This window comes from Cyprinus carpio, chromosome A20 (genome assembly GCF_018340385.1).
Source record: "Cyprinus carpio isolate SPL01 chromosome A20, ASM1834038v1, whole genome shotgun sequence".
NCBI classification, from domain to species: domain Eukaryota; kingdom Metazoa; phylum Chordata; class Actinopteri; order Cypriniformes; family Cyprinidae; genus Cyprinus; species Cyprinus carpio.
The window spans coordinates 18,235,096-18,256,144 of NC_056591.1; the positions used below are offsets into that span (position 1 = coordinate 18,235,096).

The 21,049-nt window shown below is 35.2% G+C and overlaps 1 protein-coding gene across 1 annotated transcript; it reads right to left on the minus strand.

The window, feature by feature from the left end:
- Positions 1 to 3,715: 3,715 nt before the first annotated feature.
- Positions 3,716 to 7,956, minus strand: LOC122148995 (phosducin-like). The gene is made up of 4 exons (XM_042777938.1): positions 7,813 to 7,956; positions 6,163 to 6,228; positions 5,472 to 5,620; positions 3,716 to 5,142 (listed from the first exon to the last, which is right to left on the minus strand). Exons 2-4 carry the CDS (start codon positions 6,209 to 6,211, stop codon positions 4,627 to 4,629), a joined length of 714 nt encoding a protein of 237 aa, XP_042633872.1. The 5' UTR covers positions 6,212 to 6,228; positions 7,813 to 7,956; the 3' UTR covers positions 3,716 to 4,626.
- Positions 7,957 to 21,049: the final 13,093 nt, after the last annotated feature.

A 21,049-nucleotide genomic window follows, 5' to 3' on the forward strand; every position in this document is an offset into this window, starting at 1 on the left:
ATTTTTTTGAAGAGACTGTAGACGGTTCGCACTCTGAAAAAACTAGACAAAGTAATTTAAAAAATAAAAATAATAATAATAATAATTGATGAGAGATAACTGAAACAGTTTTATGTGTTGGTTTTCACTTTTGTTTCATTTCTGCTTGGCTCATTATATCCCATACCGTCTAGACATTCATTTGATGAATAGCATTACCCGCCTTTGCCTTCTCTTTCTTGCTTTTATTCTCTAGAAGTTTTCGATTCCTCAGACCAGTCATAACACATATCAGTGTGGTCACAGATGAATAATCAATATGGAATTTTCAAATGGAAGCAAAAAACACATAATAGTAGTTAATGCCGTTAGTGGCCCCTGAGGCACTGGATATTATTTACAATAAACTGTCTGTATGGAGAGATAGTGTAACCTCGCCTCTCTTTGCTATGCAGCCTTAACCTTGAATCAGCCAAGCTGCTCTCTCTTTCACCTCTTCCAAACGTCAACACACTGTAGAAAACAAAGACCCATGGGAATGTCTCAAGACCTCACAAACCTCATTTCATGTTTGAAAATGCTGCCTTTTTGTTGTTTGCTTAGTCTATAGGGCCAATACAATCATAATTACTGCATCGATAAAGAATTAACTTTATTGATTAAGTCTTGCTTTTTTCTGGTCCAATGCTTCAGAGCCATGGAGTGTAGTTTCCTGTTTTCAATATCCAAAAAAGGCAAGTTGATCCTGGGTAAGTATGTGTGCTTAATGGAAATGTTTATGTGTATGGAATTTATTTCCGTGATTTATTGTGTTTTTTATCCCCAAATCCTGGTTTCCATGGTGACATATGGGGAAAATAAACTTCATTACTACTATACCTTTGCGTGACAAAGCTACATGAGATGTTGAGTAAGAAGAGGGTAGGAAGTTTTCAAGTATGTGTTTGTGTGTGTGGGTGGTGAATGGTGCTGTAATTTTCACACAAAGCAGTGTTAAAAAGCCCTGTGACCTCACTTCCCCTTCATGTCAACCCCCTGACCCCACCTCTGTCCAGCCCTTCACCTATGGCCCCATTTACACCTGACATTGACATCCATCATGTCTGTCCATCCACTATCTCTCCTGTGTCCAACGTAAATCCCAGAAGACCTTCGCCACCATTATATTCAAAGCTCAGGAAACCCTTTAGTGGACAGACTCATTATGTTTGTCTTTTTTTTCTTTTTTATTAATTAATTTTATTTTATTTTTGACATTTTGGCTTGTTTGAAACATTATTTTACACTATTTTGTCTTCTATAACTCATGACACATTTGTTTTCTTTCTGGCCTAATTCTACAATGTTTTGTTTTATTGTGTCGTTATTTGTTTCATAATCATTCTCATGCATGATTAATTTTGTCAGATGTTGTTCCTGTAGAATTCCTGTGGTTTTGTCTGGGTTAAATTATTGCTTACCTCTCAGGCTACTTACACAAAGCTTTAATTTTTTAATTAGACCACAGTGATGATATGAATACTGCTATATATCATATGTTATCATGAGGACCCATCTATTTGGTTATTTTATTTAATTTTGTTATGTTTCATTTGATTACTATACTGTACCTTAGTGTTTCCTACAAAATATCATCACAGAACTTCTGCATTAAATAGAAGGAGTAAAATGTTTAGAAACATTCTGTAAATGTCAACCGGCCCTTTAAAATTAACATCAAGAAAAATAATCCTTGATCAGATTTAAAACAAAAATGGTTAGCATCTCTAAATATGTTGTTTTCATATTTTCAATACAGTTTTAGCCTTGGCTAACATAATAACAGATTTAAAACACATGAAAGCATATTAGGTAGTTAGTGATTTATTTTCATAGTACTAAACACTTCTAATATTATCGATCCTAAAGATCTCCAAACTTTATGATCAGGCATTTACATCAGCTAAATGAGAGAAGTCTTTATGTGGGAGATTTCTCTGTGATGTTCCTTGTGAAAACAGGAGGAAAATTAACAGAACTGAACTGTGCACTCAACCACTAACAACTTAGACACTGTCCAGCAGTGGTCAGTAAATATTTGTTTCAGATCTGTAGGCACTGCAGTCTAAATTAAAGTGTATTAATTTAGATATTATTAAAATCCATACAAACTATATGAGATGCTCTATATGTAAGTATGTACTGTACATATAAGTTACATCTTAGGCCAGTTGCCACTACATTAAGACTATTTCTTAAAAACTAATCTGACCAACTAGTTAGCCAAGGGGTAATCAGTCTTATTATATATATATATATATATATATATATATATATATATAAATTATATATATATATATATATATATATATATATATATACTTTACTGTCTTATAATACAGTATCCATAAAGTTTTTAATCTTTCTAAGCTACGAACCTGTAACAACATGTCTTAGGAATTAAGTCCAGACGAGGACTTGGCTGTTTGGGCTACTCCTTCACACATACAGGAGGCAAATGTGGTGTCAGGTGCAGATGTTGTCAGAACATGTTCGCGTGAAATGCAGACGACCTCGTCGCACGATATAGCAAGGGCTCGGCGTGAGACACAAAACGCTACCACAAAATCACCAAACCCTGCAGGCCCTTCAGTGGGTGTGTCTGCATGGCTTGGCCCTCAAGAGTAAATATGTTAGTCTCAAATTGGTTTGCATGTCTTTTTCAAATATGAACCAGACAAAAAAACAAAAAACAAAAAACAAAATTGCTTTACAACCCCACAAGCTGATGCAATGTTGCAATTGTTGTTGAATTTGTTTTGAACTATGGTGAGCTTAAAAACCTAGTTTTGGGTAAGATAACAATCAGGGCCAAATTATAGGACTCAGGTATATACAGTAATATAGCCTGTATTTGCATGTTCATATTAAATAGGTCATTTAAAATATTTATTCTACAGTAGTTTTTCGAAAACACTAATTGTTGGATTAGAGTGAAAATATCCTGCATGATGACAAAGTTGGGGCAGCCCGTATTTTGACACTAATCAAAATAAGATCTTGGATTTAAATCCAGATTCCAGACTAAGCTGATCAAAAAAAAGATCACACACACTTCTCATAAAAGCATGACAATATGGGCATATAGCCACTTACTGCACTGATTAAGCTTGCTGATGACATGATAGTGCTATATGTTTGTTTGTTTGTTGACTCCAGGTATTTCCAGCTAAACCAGCTATTTCAGGACAACAGCAGATAACCCACTCTAAAAAGAGAATAACACTGAAAATCCCTGGCTTCTTTAGTATCCATCAACAGTAGAATGTCTTTTGTTGGCTCACTTCATAACCAGTGGCACATCAGGAGTTCAGCTAAATCCTGATCATTGTGACTTACTGTGCAACTCAACTCAAAGGAAGATTCCCATAAATGCATAATTAGAACATGTCAAATTATGGGTAAACGATTAGGAAATGCATAAATGTGCAATACGTATTTATTCTTTTAATGTACAATGGAACTTTTGAACCTGTGGGTCATGGTAAAGTCAGTTGCAGAGATTGTGTTTCAGCAAGTGCTGTCTTGCTTCTCAAACCACATTAAAGGAAGGTGCAAATTCTTTGGAATTTCACTTCATTGCTCTCTTGATTGATTGTGTTCTTCAAATGCTTTCTTCAGGGGTGACATGTAATTTGTGTGCAAATGGAGCATGTAAACGTAGCATTTTAAACTAAATCTACAGTGCAGTCAGAGGAAATGTTGAACGTTTCCATTTGTTTTTATTTATGTATGTCTAAAAATACAGTTTACATTAAAATTTCCTGGTTTATGCAAAATCCAGCCAAACCAATTTACAGTAAGACAGCTTGTGCATGCAAACCAAACGTAGGTTAAAACCATCCCCATTAGAGAATCAGATTTTACTTGGGATACTGCTTATCTTGAAACTTTCTGTACACCCCGAAAATCATGGTCAAGCATCGGTTAAAGAAATATTTTTCGATTTGCTGATAATTTACTCACCCTTGGGCTATCCAAGATGTGGATGAGTTTGTTTCTTTATCCAAACAGATTTAAAGAAATTTAGCATTACATCAATTGCTCATCAATAGATCCTCTGCAGTGAATGGGTGCCGTCAGAATGAGAGTCCAAACAGCTGATAAAAACATCACAATGATCCACAAGTAATGTGGTAACAAGTAACATGAAAAGAAGCAATTTACAGTTTGAAAGCCAATAGAAAATACAATGCTGTGCTGCTTTGAAAGAAAGAGCTCTAAAACCGATCATGGACCATTCTTATTTGCATCATCTTTTGCTACATGCAATCACATTTACATCAATATGTGCATAAGCATTCCAAATGACACTAATTAATTCTTAACTAATTTATATTAATGCAATTGTCTATTTGGTTATATGAGAAAACATGATAGTTTAATATCTCATTATCTTTCTTGTCTTGATTCCATTCCTTGTTGTACTGTACAAAACATTCAGTAGTTTTCTCTAGAATGCTCAAAGAGATCTTTACCCTGAGATGCATGTGCACACGGATACATCTCATCATGTTAGCTGGAAGAATAATGAAACTTATTCTTGTCATATTCAGAAAAACATTCCTCCCATTCATTTCATCCATTCTTACTCTCTGCCATCTTTCATTACTCCACGTCTGCTTCATCCTCATCCGCTCCAGGGCCACATTCCTTCTCTGGCAGCAGTCCATATTCATTGAGGAAGGCCTCTACATCGGTAGCAAAGAACTCCTCGCTGAAATGCTGCGTAACAGCCAGGAAGTTCCCCAAAAGCTCTCCAGCCTTGTACACTAACAAGGCGGGCAGCACATCATCTGGGAAACGCTCGCCAGCTCCAGTGGCAGCCGCGCTAATGCGGCAGAATTTAATGCTTGGATATTCTGTGGCCAAGCAATCCATGCAACTGTTAAGTGCCTCGCACCTCTGCACTCCATCTTTGTAGATGTGCACCACCACCACTGTGAGCCGGTGCTCCTTCTCAATGACCTCCAAAAAGTCCTCGCCACTGTGAAGGTGGTACACACCCTCAAATTTGGGCCCGAAGCTCAGGCGCTCATGCATCTCCTGCATGCATTGCTTGCGGTACTTACGCAGACTTTTCTCATCATCTTCCTTTATCAGCTCGTACTCCTGAGCGCTCATCTGGGACGTGAAAAAGGAGAGAAATTAAAAGCTTTTAAGGCTAATGCAGGGTTTTGGAAATGACAACTGCAATATGTTGCTTCCGAAATTAAACAACTGGCTTTTATATGGTCATTGTACTGAATCCAAAGTACAATGAAAAATTATTAAAATGTTATCTGTAAATACTTACTTTGTATTAAGTCACTTTTTCTACCTATTACAGTAATGTTAGATGTATCAACTTACCATCCATTTTTGAATGCATATTTTACAACCTAATTTAGAATAGCATTGATTTTCTTCAAAGAACAAATTTTTATTTTGAAATTATGGTCAAAAGATGCAACCTTGCGATTGAATCCACCCACACAGGAGTCTCTGGGTTTATGGGGGGATGACATCTGTCTTATCAGCTCTCTCTTGCTGGGAGGCAGAGCCTCCTGGTCCATGCTCTCCAGTTTAAATTTACGCCAGTCATTGATGACACCTTTTGGTCCTAGATATGGTTGGAAAAATAAATACCGTAAGTGAATGAAAAGATGAGTGGATTACATCCATACATATCCTGTAAAAAATTATTGCTGCGATTAGCTATCACAACTTAAAATTCAACTTTAGAATAAGTAGTAATGTGTTGTTTCAACTTTTTTGCTTCACTTAAAATTATAGTTAACTTTAGTTTAGTTAACACCATGTTGTTCATAATGGGATGCTGGCAACCATAATGCAAGGATTCCCACTAAAAAATTTTTTTGAAGTACCCCCTGAGTTTTAAAGATAAGTAAATTTCAATCATCCAACAACACATTCGCAAGTTCATGCATATGGTTTTCTGATGTTGGTAAATGGTGTTAAAAGTGTTATTTTGATTGGATTTATTTTAATTTTATGATTTACTTAATTAATTGCTTTTCATCAATTTGCAAACTCCAGTTTGGAAAACCTTTCTGTCCTCATTTTGCATGCTTTAATACATTAGATCACTTTTCCCTACCCATTCATATTTACATTCTCACAAACAATAAGAACCATACCGACCTGTGTGAGTGACAGTCACTGGTTCCTCATCTACGATTCTGTCAGACATTTTTATTTGTTGATTATCTGTGGAAAAAGGTAAAATCTTCATCTTGCGAATATATGTCAAAAATAAATACAATTCTCTTAATGGCTTCAACAAAAGCTGTATGTCTCTGAACAACTAGCTCAAAACAAAGAAAACATTTTTTCATTACTTTTACAGGAAGTCAAGATAGCCTACATTTAATCTTCAATTCGAAGAAGGAATAGCATCAAACCTTATTTGAAATGTTAGCACGAGCACAGCGTCTTTGTGTCGCTGAACCTGATCACTCTTTCTTGGAAGATATTAGGTTTATCAAGAGTAAGAAGATCAGATTACTCCTTGATCCAATTTGTTTGCTCAAGTGGGTGTCGTCGATATGATGTCATGGAATGACAAATGAACTGTCCTCAAACAACTAATAATATGCATCAATTCCAACTTCAACCCAGACACTTTAGATAGGCGTAAGTCAGTTTAATTGCTAATCTTTTTAATGCACATTTCTTTGATTCTGTTTGATTATATAAGCAATACATTACCAATGCCAACATTCAAATTAACAATGTAGAACATATTTTGTTGTGTTCAGGTCTGTCATTAAGTTAATCTTTTTCATATGAGTTTAGACTGAGATCAGATAAAGCTCATGCAAAAATGCATGGACATCACTGCAGCAGATTAGCAGCTAGTTCTTAGAGCTCAGAGTCTTCATTTTGCCCCTCTAGCCTCTGACATCACAACCCCCTCCAGCACCTGTACCTTTCACTACTCTCAGTAATTCAATGATCGCTAGTTGAGATTACAGCTATGATGCAATGCCTCAGCTCAGATGGCAACCGTTACAATCCAGTGACAGCTTTGGAGGTTGCTTCAGTTCTCTTTGTTATCTCTTTTAAACTTGGATGATTTGTTTGGGCACACAGATTACTCTAGTCTTCCATTTCAGTTTGCTTCTTGGAAAGTGGTGTTTTAAGATTTGTATCTTTCCTAAAACAACAACAAGACAACACTATTTTCATATTTAAGCACTTACACGATTATCGCTTTGCTTTACTGTTTTTAGCCCCTTTGATTCTTTATTCTTTTATCAAAGTCTTCTTGAATGTTTTTTATTTAGTCTGATCTAAATCTTTTCTTGTTGAATCATGCAAAATGATAAACATGGCATGAATGTTTGCATAGTTTTCTGCGATAAATATACCATAGACAACACTACCGCTATCTGCTTTAGATTCATAGAAAAACAGGAATTATGCTGTTACTTTAGCATGCAAATCACATCAAAGTAGACTTTGTTTCACGCAACCCATTTGGCTGTAACTCATCAAAAGAATGTTCAAGACGATGATTACATAGGCTTTAGTTAAATAACACCAACTCATTTAAAGCTGCAACACACAACAAACAGGAAAAGATGCATCTAATCTGAATAGACTTTAGTTAAATAACACTGTGGGCTTTAGTTTAATAACACTATGACTCACTTAAAGCTGTTAAACAGAACAAACAGGAAAATAAGCCTCTAAGCATTAAGATGAATAGACCTTAAATATTCTGTAACTGCATGAGTAAATCAGTCTGGTCCCACAGAAACCTACTGAATTAAATAGTTGCCTGCTCACCTTTTTCACCGTCCGAATACGTCCCTTCAGTGAGCTGTTAATGCGGTCCCTATCACCATTAGCTTGTCCTTCATGCTTTTTTGAGTGTGCATGGGGAGGGTACAAAGAAGCTTTCTTAAGTCAAGATACATTGGACAACTCTGTGCTCCTATGCAGAAATAGCACAGGGCACTTAAGAGGATTTAAGTGCAGTAATTAGTCACTGTTTAGAACACAACCAAAAACAAAGGTACCATTGCTGTGAGAGGACAGTGGTATACAAGATACTGAGAACAATGTGGGGAAGAACAATGTGACTGTACATAAGTTTAATGTTCAGACTGTTAGCCAGAGTGTAACTCGGCAGTTGGTAAAATTAATATCATTGGCATCTTATGGATTTATTGATGGATATTAAAATATAAAACAGTTATTTTAAATGTTAATATTTCACAGTATTACTTTTTTGTACTGTATTTTGAACAATGAATGCAGCCTTGGTGAGCAAAAGAGACTTCTTTCAAAAATAATTAAAAAAAAAAATCTTACTGACCCCTAAACTTTTGAATGATGGTGTATATATTTACATCTGTACATGTTTCAGTTTTTATTGAAATAATTAATAAACATTGGAGAGGTGGATAAATTAAGAGAATCTGTGTAAGGGAAAGAGAGACAGAGGAAGAACGAGAGTGAAGAGATAAAGCAGCGCTGACTGTTCTGGCTCAGCGAATGTAAACGTACAGATGGTACATAAATAGGATTGACCTCATTAGTGTGAAAACACTCATCTTTTCAGCCTAACTTTTCTTTGCTATCCTTCCTGTATATATCCGACTGACATCAAAAACAAAATAAAAAATTATTTACTTAAATTAACCCACTCGATAATATGAGACACCATTATAGTGTCCTCAAACACAGAAAAAATACATTTGATCTTTTTATTATTAAAAAAAAAAGAATTTAATAAAATATTCAGTTTTAATTAAATATGGAAATTGTGCTGAAGTATTATTTTGAAGAATGACAAGTCATGAATTTACATGTTACCCAAAACTTTAAACATTTCGGTCTGATACAGCTCGAAAAACCTTCACATGGGTGAAGAAGAACTGTATTTTTCTCATTTATTGTAACTTAATCTCCTAACTTTCTAGGAAGTTAGAAGTGGAAGTTGTGGTTAGTTTTTATTTTATGATAGGGGCATGACATAGCCTGATGACTCAAGCTTTGTTTTTAGAACTTTCTTTCAATTTTATTTGAACCATTTAGTTTATGAAGAAATCCTTACTTTCCTTTCCTTTAGTTTTCTTATTAATGTAATTGCACAGAATGTAATGCTATGTTCCATGGAACTATATGACTTGGAATAACTGTACAACTGTACGGCATGAGTCAACAGAGCAACTAGGATTCTGTTTTAATCAAAAAGTGATGTGATTCAATGTTGATACTATGTACTTGCCTTTCTGTATTTGCCTTTTGTCAATGACATTACAGCTGATCAAAGAGTTGTTTGACAAACCTGAGGTGTGGGAGGTGAACTGTAAGTTATTAGTTGTGAGGTAAAAGTGGATTTTTTTTCTGCTCATGGATACACACCCATTTCGAGATCACCAGCCGGTGAGTGTGCGGCTGCCACCCCCTCTCAGTAGTTCAAACGGATTGTCATTGTAACAGGGTGTGGTGCAAATGTAGGTAAACCCCATAGGATTCCTATCAGGGATTGCCATGACACCACCATAACAACAGAGAGTTGTGACCACAGGTTTCAGGTGATATTTTATATTTAGGTATTTTGCAAAGCTATTCTAGGCTTCTGCTTTTGAATTGCTTTTAAAAAACAACAACAACAGCAAAATAACTTTACCATAGTGTTTTTCCCCCCGGCCCACACAGCATTGCATGAAGTTTATTAGCAAACTTTTGAGAGATAACATTCCCAGTTTCAATCACATTTTTGGCCATTTCTTGGCTTAACAGATCAAAGGAATATTCTGGGATAAGGACTATACAAATTAAGATCAATCGACAGCATGTTGATTACACACACACACACACACACACACACACACATATATTCCAGGGCTTGAAAACGATCAAATTCAATCGGTTCACTCCGAGCAGAATCGATATTTTAATGTTTCTGTTCCTGTGTTTCTCTGATATTATCACCGTTCCGAAACCAGTTCAGGTGGAAGAAATACCGGTTAATAACGTTATTTTTTTAAAACAATTTTCTTTGCCTATAATTTTCCTAATAATAATAATAATAATAATAATAATAATAATAACAATGATAAAGTACAGGTTTTCTTTACTCAAAAAGAAAAGAGTTTAGGGTTAGTCACAGCCAATACAGCATCATCTTTTCTAGATTTTGGCCAAATGTAGGCTATTGAACAAAAAACTAAAATCTATCAACACATTAAAGACATCAAAGTAGTTTAAAGATATTTAAAAATGTTTGCTGCATTGTTAAAAAATTAAAAAAAAAAAAAAAAAAACACTTGTATAAGATTTCGTTTTGAGAGTGAAAAAACGTAAGTTGCGGCTCACGTCGCAGTTTATTAGCCCTATTACTTTCCGAAATAATGAAGGCTAAAATGCCTGTAGGCTAAAGCAAAATGTTTACAAACATTATAAAAACAGTTATTAGTTTCTCTCCAAAACAAATCCTCTAAAGTTTAGGCTATAAAAACGTCAGTCCAAAAACAAATCAATTTAAGGTGAAGCTGGTGCCTACCTCTCTCGATATTGTTTGATGTGTCTGGATGTTAAAATATTATTTATTATATAGTGTTTGTACTTTTTTTTATCGACATAAAACATCATCCTTCACATCGGCTTAGCACAGTGAGGCGAGGTCACGCTGAACGCAACAAATTTTGAACAACGGAGCAGTGTAACTTTTTATTTGTTTCTATGTTTATCTCTATTTATTTTGATAATGAACAGGCTTCAATATAGCAAAATTATGTTGTGTGTGCGTAAGGCGTCGGCGCGATGGTCATACCAACGCTGGTTGGTTACAGAAGCAAGACATTATTCAAAGCTGTCAAGCTTTTGCAAAATAATTAAAACTGTAAAGCTTTTGCAAAATAAAGAAAACTACTCTCTGTTGTTTTGTTTTTTTCTTTCCGAAAACTTTGTAACGTGTCACAATGAACCGTAATTTAGCACATTTTTTCTTTCGTTTCGTTAATCTGTCAGTATGATTTAAGTAAAATATATTTAATGTATATGCCTATATTCCTTTTTAAGTAAGCCTATAGTTTTTCTGTTTTCTCCATTTACAGAAGCGTTGCAGGTGCGTGTGATCTTGCACTATCCTCAGATAAATTCTAAGGGGGTGTATTGCCATTGCGATTTACCTGTGATGAGTTCACAGCTGAGCAGACATTTCACTCGTTGGCTTCAGCGTCACATACTGGAATTCGTGATTGGTTGACAGCAAATTTCAAATATTAAATGGAACGATAAAATAACATTATTAATCGGTTAATGGTCATTTCAAATGACCCCCCCCCTTTTCATTTTTTGAGAGAAATACTATTTCTTAAAAAAAATCATTAAGTATGTGCTCTCTTTTAAAACAATAGAAAGTAAACACTCTACCTGTATCTACATGCAAAACATAGCCTTGCTTCCCAACTATTATGAACATTTTTATGAAAACCACTGACTCAGAGTGTGATCACCACAGTGGAGTTTCTATTTTTACCTTTCATATGAATGAATCTGCATCACAATGACCCACAAAAGATTTGTTTACACATCTCTGTCCAATCATATGCCAGTATTTCTATTTACAGTGAATAGGAAGTATCTGAAAGTCCGAGATTGCTTCAAAGTAAAGCTGCCAGAATTCCTCAAAAGCTTTTCATTTCCGCTGGTCAGTCTGAGCAAACACTCATTTATGCACGCTAATAACTGATTCATCATAAGCCACTTTTTAAAATGATCTTTAAACGTATGATAAGTAGAACATTGTCTTATTGACTGCGGTAAGCTATTCCAATATTTACTCCCTATTACAGACAATACTTTCTGTCCAAAAGATGTTCGCCTATATGGCACCTCGCAGTCTCCTCTATTAAAAGACCTAGTACCAACAATCTGTCCTTAGTTTTATAAATACATTTAACCGATGGGAGCAAGCCCATACCAGAGCTCATAAATAAAACAAGCATATTTAACATTTTTAACATTTGAAAAACTCAATAGATTGTGTTTTTTCAAATGTTACAGTAATGAAATGACTTTTTTTATCTAACACTTTTATCGCCTTATACAATTTGATTCTATTGTCTTTATAGAGTTGTGCCACTTATAAATGACTAACTGCATCTATAGCAGACCCATTCTGGCTGAAATCTGTTTTACAAATCTCATCTTTACCAGGAAATTATGTGCATGAACTTTCTTTTAGTTTTCCATTGCTCATAGACAAGCAGGCAAAACTCAAGATTGATGAAGTGAGGGAAAGACAACCCAGAGGTCCGACCCAAGGTTGAAAGTGTAAAAGGGACTTAAAAAACTTTATTAGAGTTATTTAAAGATATTACAGCACTATTGATTAGAAAGGGTTGTGTTGTATTTTATTTTCTGACTGGGACTAATTCAGGTTCCTCTACAAACTTCTGCATTACAACAATAGGAAAATTAGCATAACATGAACTTCTCTTTCACACACATATTCAACTGTACATTACACACAACATACAGTAGACATGATTTCTTGATTATGCCTTTAATTTTAGGCATTCATTTTATGCAGCTTTTAGTAGATTATATCTTGTTATTTTTATATTTCATCTTTATCGAATAATTTGATGGTGAAACAAATGAAAAAAAAAAGGTTTCTTAAGTTTTCTTAAGCTTATTCAAAATAAAAAAAAGAGTTTATACTTTCACAACTATTTAATCACACCACTGTGTGTCTGATCACAACCAACAGTGTATGGTTCAGGCTATGTCACGTCTATGTCACGTCACTTTTTTCCTAAAACTATGAGAGGATGTGCACGTGCGTGTATTGTGCAATCCATTGTCTCAGTAGGGCTGTGGTTACGCAAGGAATCGCTATGGCTCTCTCTTCCCACTTCTCATAAGGCGATCTCATTAATTTACTTTCATAGATTACTCATGCTCATTCATTCATTTTTTGGTCTGTGGTTCCCCTTCTTCGACTGCAAGAAAAACAATGACTCATGTAGGTTCTGCACACAGCCACCAGGTGACAGTACATGCACAGTAACCACTTCCTGTTTGTTCCTTAACTTAAAGGGATAGTTCACCCAAAATTAACCCATATTTTTCTCACCCTCAAGCCATCCTAGGTGCATATGACTTTCTTCTTTCAGAAGAATACAATCTGAGTTATATTTAAAAAGTTCTTCCAAGCTTTATAATGGCAATGAATGGGTGATACATTTTTACATACAAAACTGCCTATTGTAATATACCTGCACATACAATTGTCAATTTGTATATTATTATTCCTTACCTACTTATTTGTATTTTTTTATTCTTTATTATGTGTTTTTTGTTCTGTCGCTGTCATTCTGTTGCACTGCGGAAGCTTCTGTCACGAAAACAAATTCCTCGTATGTGTAAACATACCTGCCAATAAAGCTCATTCTGATTCTGATATTCAATAGCTCAAAAGAAAGTCCCAAAAACTGCGCCAATCCATTATAAAAAGTGCTCCAAATGGCTCTAAATTCATGACTCACGTCTTTTTAAAAGACAAATCACAGCTTAAGTCTTTTCAAGTACATTATAGGGGTCATGCGCAACAGACTAAATAAATATGAAGCAGTTTTACTGAAGATGCCTTCAAAGTAGATACCAAAGATTATCATAACCAATGTCCATCACATTTGCGGAATGATATCTAAAAGTTTTTTATTTTTATTCTTTTCCCTAACATTTATATTAAAAAATAGAGCAAAATATCAATAATAGCTAACAACAGCTAGCTAGTTTAACTGATTAACTTAAAAGTCCATAGATATTGCTATTCCGACGAGCTGTTTTGCAGTTTTGGTCAGGTGACGTTCGACATATACTGTAGTGATTGGAGAGATGATTCTTTTAGAAATTCAATTGCTTCGCAAAATTATTTTTGCTAAGCCTAATCACGAATAAACACAAATGTAATCTACAAAATCATCAAATACCATTTAAGTGTAATTTGTAGTGCTTGTTTTATGTTTTACCCCATCCACCCACCATTGATGATGACATGTTTTTGTATTGTCCATTTTTTCAGCTTTTCTTGTGTGTCAGGACCACTGGTAGATTGCCCATCAAGTTTTTAAAGCTACCTGTCCACAGGCTGGTCTTAAAAAATTTTTTTTGTTTGTTTTGTTTATTGACAACATACTCAGAAAAAAATGCAAGAAATAATATTATTGTAATTTTAAGACATTTTATGCCACTGACTATTTTAGCAGGGCTGTCAGTTATTGTTACGCCAGCAGGTGGCAGCAGTGGAGCGAGTCATCATTAAAAAAACAGTGCTGATGCGAGTCATAATGCTGAAAGGATACTACAACAAAGATATCGCTTTCATCTTCTGACAACTGAGGGCAAACTTATTAGTGTCAATAACAATAAACCACTTTTATTGTACTTTTATGGTCCTTTTGTGTCCTTTAAACATGAATACTGCTCGTCCCCATTCATGGAATGAAAAAGAGCAAAAAAGTCAGACAGGTAACAAATTTTTTTTACCTATTCATGAACTATTAGTGCTTAAAGGCACAATGGTAACACCTCATGTCTCATCCTGTGTGGGTTTCAAACCTACGATGTTTTAGCATCCAGTCTAGATCATTAACTAATACCGCGCATTATAGCATCACTGTCATGAAAGTATGACAACATTTCCAAAATGATGCACTTGAAAAACCTGATTTACCCTCTTCCACCACACCCTCAGGGGAGACGTGAGAAATTCCAGAAATTAGACAGCTGTTACCTACACATCTAGAGTTGTACAATAATTTTTCAAAAAGTCAAAACATCCCTGGCACACCCAGTCCCTTAATATTATTGAAAGGTCTTGCTATTATTTTTTAAAACCGACTAAACAAATAGCTGTAAGTAAAAAAAAAATATGGAAGATTTATCTTGAGCTAGGCTACACCTACTCACTTTCATTAGTTTATACTTAGCCTCTGATGATCTTAACAAGATAAGAAAATCTTTATCACCAAATACATTATGTCATGCTTGGATGAGAGCTGTGTGACCTAGGTTCTTGTTAATGCTTACTTGTGTTTACATGAGCACAAATGTGTGTGTGTGTTGACCTTTAAGACGTCTTCATGACTCATCGGGGTTGTTTTAGTGTTTTGTGCATATCTTTGGTTGTGTTTGCAATGATAAATAAACAAAATAAATCAAATTCAGCCAATTATTTGCTTTAACTTAAAATGTCTTCACGCCATTTACTAAACATATTGCTATCTCTCCTTAAAGCCTCCTCAAAATGTTTACAGTTAAAATAAGTTTAGTCACCCTGTTTACATGGTGTAGTGAGTTTAACCTGCTCACCCGGTCATAGTTCAATTTTGCAGCCATATTAAACCTAAAATGACCAACATTTTAAATTAAAGTAAATATTAAATTAGTAAGCAAACTGAACATAACTGAGTAATATTAGGAGGAGAGCACAAATTTAAATATTTAGTTTCCAGTATTTTGATAACCTCAAATGTTATGTCATTTTCCTACACATAACGTCACTATGTGGGAAGATTTGCATAACGCCACCCAAATGTTCACACAAAGAAAGAAAACTTTTATTCTCTCTGTTGCCGCTGCTGCCATGTTGTGGAGACGTTGTGTGTTTCGTTGTGAAAGCGAAACTACTTTGTTTGGCATTCCAAATAAGGACACGACTAGAAATCAGTGGTTAAGTTGTATTTCAACACTGTTCCAGAACAGCTGAACCAAAATATTCAGATGTGTGCTGCGCATTTTATGGAGGATGAGGACTATTTCCTAAACCAGTAGCCTGCAATGCGTTTGTGGCACAACGGCTGTTTCTATAAAGTTGGGCAGTTCAAACTTTGCAAGGACAGTCGCTTCTTCTGACTCACAGCCTGTAGGTACGTTTTTTTAATGTAAATAATTTGCCAATGATAATTCAAACAAGAGTTTTGAGCAGTACAGTAGGCTTGTTGTTTGTTTTCTGAACCTTAAACCGCATAAACACATTGTGTTACACCAAATACACAAAATAATGTTATTTTTAGCAGCATCATATGACCACTTTAACCTTTGTATCAGTGTTATGGAAACATACAAACAGAGTGCAGGAAGTATCAAGGATGCTAGAGCTGTCACTGGGTCTCAAACGAACCCTCTCTGTTTCAGGGTTTCCTTCTATAAACAAGATATTGGTTGTATCAGAGATGCAGTCTGGGAAATTACTCAATTAAGGTATCTGTGGCACTTTACAAAAAAAAGGATACAAAATAGTGTGTGACAATAGGTTTTTTTTTTTCAGAAATGGTCACTGAAAGGAGTTTCATCTTCAGAAATTGTTGATTGTCAGCCTCCAAAATTTGAACTATATATTAGGGCAAACACTGGCAGAGTGGGACACTTTCTGATAATTCATTAATGCAGTTGTTTTTAAAATACAGTTTAAATGGCTGCATCAATGCCATCCTTTTCTGGTTTAGAGTGAATTTAATGAGGAGGAAGATCTGAATGTAAAGTTGATTTTTAAGATAGGGACGGGATTTAAGTGGAATAAATGACCGGAGAAGTCTGGCATGCATCACCAGAGAGAAGTCTGTCGTTCCACCAAATGATAAAGTTGATATTCTAATAAAGAATACAAGATCAAAAACAGGATCAGTAACATGCATTTTGAAAATATAATTTGATTTACAATTGTAATTTGTTATATTGTGCTAATTTTCTAGAAATTAACATACTTTTATTAACAGTTTTTGTTTTTAATTATGGGTAGCACAATGGGTGCTTGATTTGTATAGTTAAAGTTATATTCCCCATAAATAATTATACTAAAACATCTTTGTTTGAGCTGTAGTTTTTCAATAGCATGGTTCTGCTTGACTGATGTGGTCAACACAACATGGAGAACGTAGTGTATGTGTTGTCATAAAATGAATGTGACATATTTGTTCTCCCAGTGACTTATTTTCTATAATGATTTACCTTATGAATGGAAATTTCCTTCTCTTTTTAGTTTAGAGATCAAAAATTCCAGTTTCAGGTGGAAACAATCACAATCAGTTCTGAGTATGTGTGTTTTGGAGTGTGTGTGTGTGTGTGTGTGTGTGTGTGTGTGTGTGTGTGTGTGTGTGTGTGTGTGTGTGTGTGTGTGTGTGTGTGTGTGTGTGTGTGTGTGTGTGTGTGTGTGTGTGTGTGTGTGTGTGTGTGTGTGTGTGTAATGGCTTGGACAAAAAAGCCAGTTTTAAATTCTAATTAACAGAGGTCAGCATATGACAAGATTACAAAGAACACTCCTTTTATCATTTATAATTCTCCCATATCAATTAGGCTTTTATCTGTGTAAGTTTATTGAATTTTTTGTTTTGTTATCACCTGAATTTGAAAACTGACTGATCACTTAGAAAAGCAGTTGCACACTTCACAATAAGCTGCACAATTTGAGGAATCATTAATATCCATATCATGTTACAACTAAAGGATATTCAAACATGTCAAACTAAAGATATTACAGAGCTATAAGGATAATAGAGCTATTCAGATGTCACTAGAGACAAGAAATAAAATTTCCCAAAGAAAGGGTATGAGGAAAAGAAGTGTCAAAGACAATGTTATCACTAATCGGAAAAGAAGCTATAGACAGAAACGATCAAGTCAAGAGGTATCTTTTTTTTAGTAATGCCTCATACTGGCCTAACACCTACACACACTCGCTGATGCATAGACCACACACACTTAGTCTTATTACAAGTACAGTTAGTGTGAGGGCAAGAGGCCTATTGATATTTTAAGATATTAATTATTGGTAATTGTTGGAAATCGGACAAAAAAATATAACTGTTGTTGCCCTACAGCCAGGTTTCTTTCCAAAAGATATGCTGTTTATTTAATACTTCTCTTGAATTTATAATGCATTCCTTTGAAAAAGGTTCATAGCAGTGGTGAAAGGTATTTGTGACTAATCAAACAGTCATTCATTACAGCTGTTCAGACAGTAAGTATTAATAATTCAATACCTCTGTTAATGTGTGTAATAACAAATGACTTCATTTCCTTTTACATGCAGACAGACAAGTAAGAAAATTCTACACATTGTCGCCTTTTTGTAACCAAGCCATTGTGAAATTTCTCTTTCATACTATTAATAGATTTCCAGTGAGAAGAATTACATGAACAATACCAGTAGTCATTAGGTGTTGTAAAATAACAGAGACTAAAACTGAGTTAACTTTTGTTTGGATTCACATGTTTAAGTTAATCCCGAGAGCCTTAATAGATTCATTAATTATGCTATAGACCTTCCTAATATTATTGGCATGTATGATCAAGAGCTGGAAAGTAGTGATGTGTGATGTGACGTAAAGTGGATATTGATACAAATGGCAAGAAGGGTTCCTCTACGGATGTTATGCAAAGACTGTCTGGTCTAGGATTAGACACTGACCAGTTGCTCCAGCAGGAAATTTTGAATTGAGAGGCCCAACAGTAACCTTATATGGTTGTGGATGAACTTAGTGTTGAACTGGGGAGAGGGGGTCATGATGCTGATGCATCCGGATGTCATACTTAAAGAGCTACACAGGCTTTATGACCAGAATGTCTCCAAATGACTGAAATCACAACCTGCATGGAAAAAAAATGTTCAACTAAGAATGGAGGAAGACTTTTACAAAGGAACCACTCATCTCATTCAAGGTTTTTTTTTTTTTTTTTGCCTGGGTTTTTCCTCTCTGACTCTAATATCCTCATTCCTGCAGTTTCTGTCAAACTGAAACAAGCTTTAAATAGCACTGCAATCGAAATCTGTACAACTCATGTACTTTATGCCAGGTCTTCTAAAGTCATATGATAGTTTTGTGTGAGGAATGGATTGAAATTTAATCCATTATACACTGAAATATTGCAAATTGAAACTTGCCACTTCATGTTAAGTTAGGAAACAATGTTGTTTATTGATGTCAGTCCTCATTTCTTAATGCAGCAATTTATGTAAGCACATGCAGAAGGCAAGATTTTCAGATTAAAATGCAGAATTTGACCATTTTTGTCTCAATATAAACTAGAGCAAAGCACCAGGAAAAAACTTGGAAATGCAGATAAAATCCATATGTATTCAGCTATGCAGAATGCCACTGTATTGTTTAATGTATTTTAATTATTTATTGTTTAGTATGTGTTAACATGCCACTTATATATGGCTGAAATGCCAATAAAGCAGAGTAAACTAGACTTTGCATTATTAGATCAAGCACATTTTCGGCAAAGCCTCTGGTTAAATGTGTTTTTATGCTCATTATCTTCTGTTGAAAGCATCACACAGACAACAAGGTCTGGAATTTTGTTTGTGAGAGATAATAAGTTCTGAGGAAGTTCAGGGTGAAAGAGGGGTCTTCAGTTTCTGTATTTTCATCATGTCTGTTTGTTTCTAAGATTAATAGAATGAAATCTGTTACTTGCACACAATGTCTGTTATAAATGTCTGTTGCACACAACATTAATTTCTTTATTTAGTTGTGCTGAGAAGTGCATGTGCTAAGAACTGTGAGATAAAAAGTCACAATTGCCTTTTTTTTCTTGGAGTGGAAACAAGCTTCCATAAATTCTAATTTATTATTAAGACATTATTCATCTTTCTGTAAAATGAGACGGAATTCCTCTGTAAGGCACAGGTAGGCTAGTGTGGCTTAGATTGCCTGAATAACTGGGAATATTTCCTTCTTACTTCAAAGAAAGCAACATCATTTACAATTTACATTGCATGTGCAGATACAGGAACACTCTCCTATAAACACAGGCGTACAGGGAGGATCCTACCCTGGGTCTTTTTCACTGTCCTTTCATTTGTAAACATATTACAAATTCAGAACAACAAAAGACAACAGTCATCTGACCCAATGAGGTAGGCTACATGAGGCCGGTGGCACATTCTACTGATGTTAAACATTCATCTCTCCTTTTATGGTCTGAGAATGCTTACAACATTAAATGGAGGGCCGCAGACAGTGTGGCACAGCATATTTCAGTATAGATGAGTTAACGCTCTGTAATCTAGCTCCAGGACCCATCCGAAAGCATTTTTGTAAGCATTACCTCATATGTGTCAAATGCTGCAATGAAACAGGCAAGGGCAAGAGGTGACAGATTTATAGTTTTCCCCATCTACATTCAAATTCCCCTTTGCTAGTGTGTGCACACTGAATTTATAATAGGAGATTAATTTCTGTCATAATATAAAGCACATGTATGCTTTCTTTCTACCTTGAAGTTTCAGAGTCGTTCTGAGGGTAAGCAAGTGTTTTTTTTATTTCTACCTTGAAGTTTCAGAGTCGTTCTGAGCCGCGCGAGCGTCAGTTCTAACAGTGCGTGTCGGTGTCGAGTGGCACGGTGCGCGCGGAACAGAGCGAGCGTTTTAAAATGTCATGATCACCACATACACATGTGATTACAGCTGGAACGACGTGTTTCCGAAAAACGAAATAAAGATAATGTGTGTACAATTTTGTAAACCCAGCTAGTACAATCACAATAAAAAACATCCAAACTCCAATATTTTAGCAATAAATGTATGTGCACAGCTATCCACTGTAATTGACAGTTTTCACGTTACGTCACACCCTTACAGGAACGCCGACATGGAGGGCAAAACCAGGCTTTACTCCACTGAAAAAGTTTGTTGTTGTTGTTGTTGTTGTATGTTATAAAACAAAGATTACTGGAAAAATTTTACAAGAAAATAATATTTCAGTCTTACTAATTTTTTTTACTTTTAATTCAGTGTGTTACTGCTTGTTTTGTAATTACTTGTAAAATTTACTTTCCATTTCATTCTGACTGAAACATTTTTCAGTGTAAGATTGTATTTCATGTTAACATGACTGCTGAACAGTGCTTTTTCCTCTGAATCTATTTCTCTCTGCCAAGTTCTCACACTGCAGTGACCAGGGATCGAGTCCAACTGTCCCTCATTTTCATCACTTGTCAGATGGCACGTATCTCCTCTTGAAGCTCACTGCCACACATGCTTTCCGGCGGCACG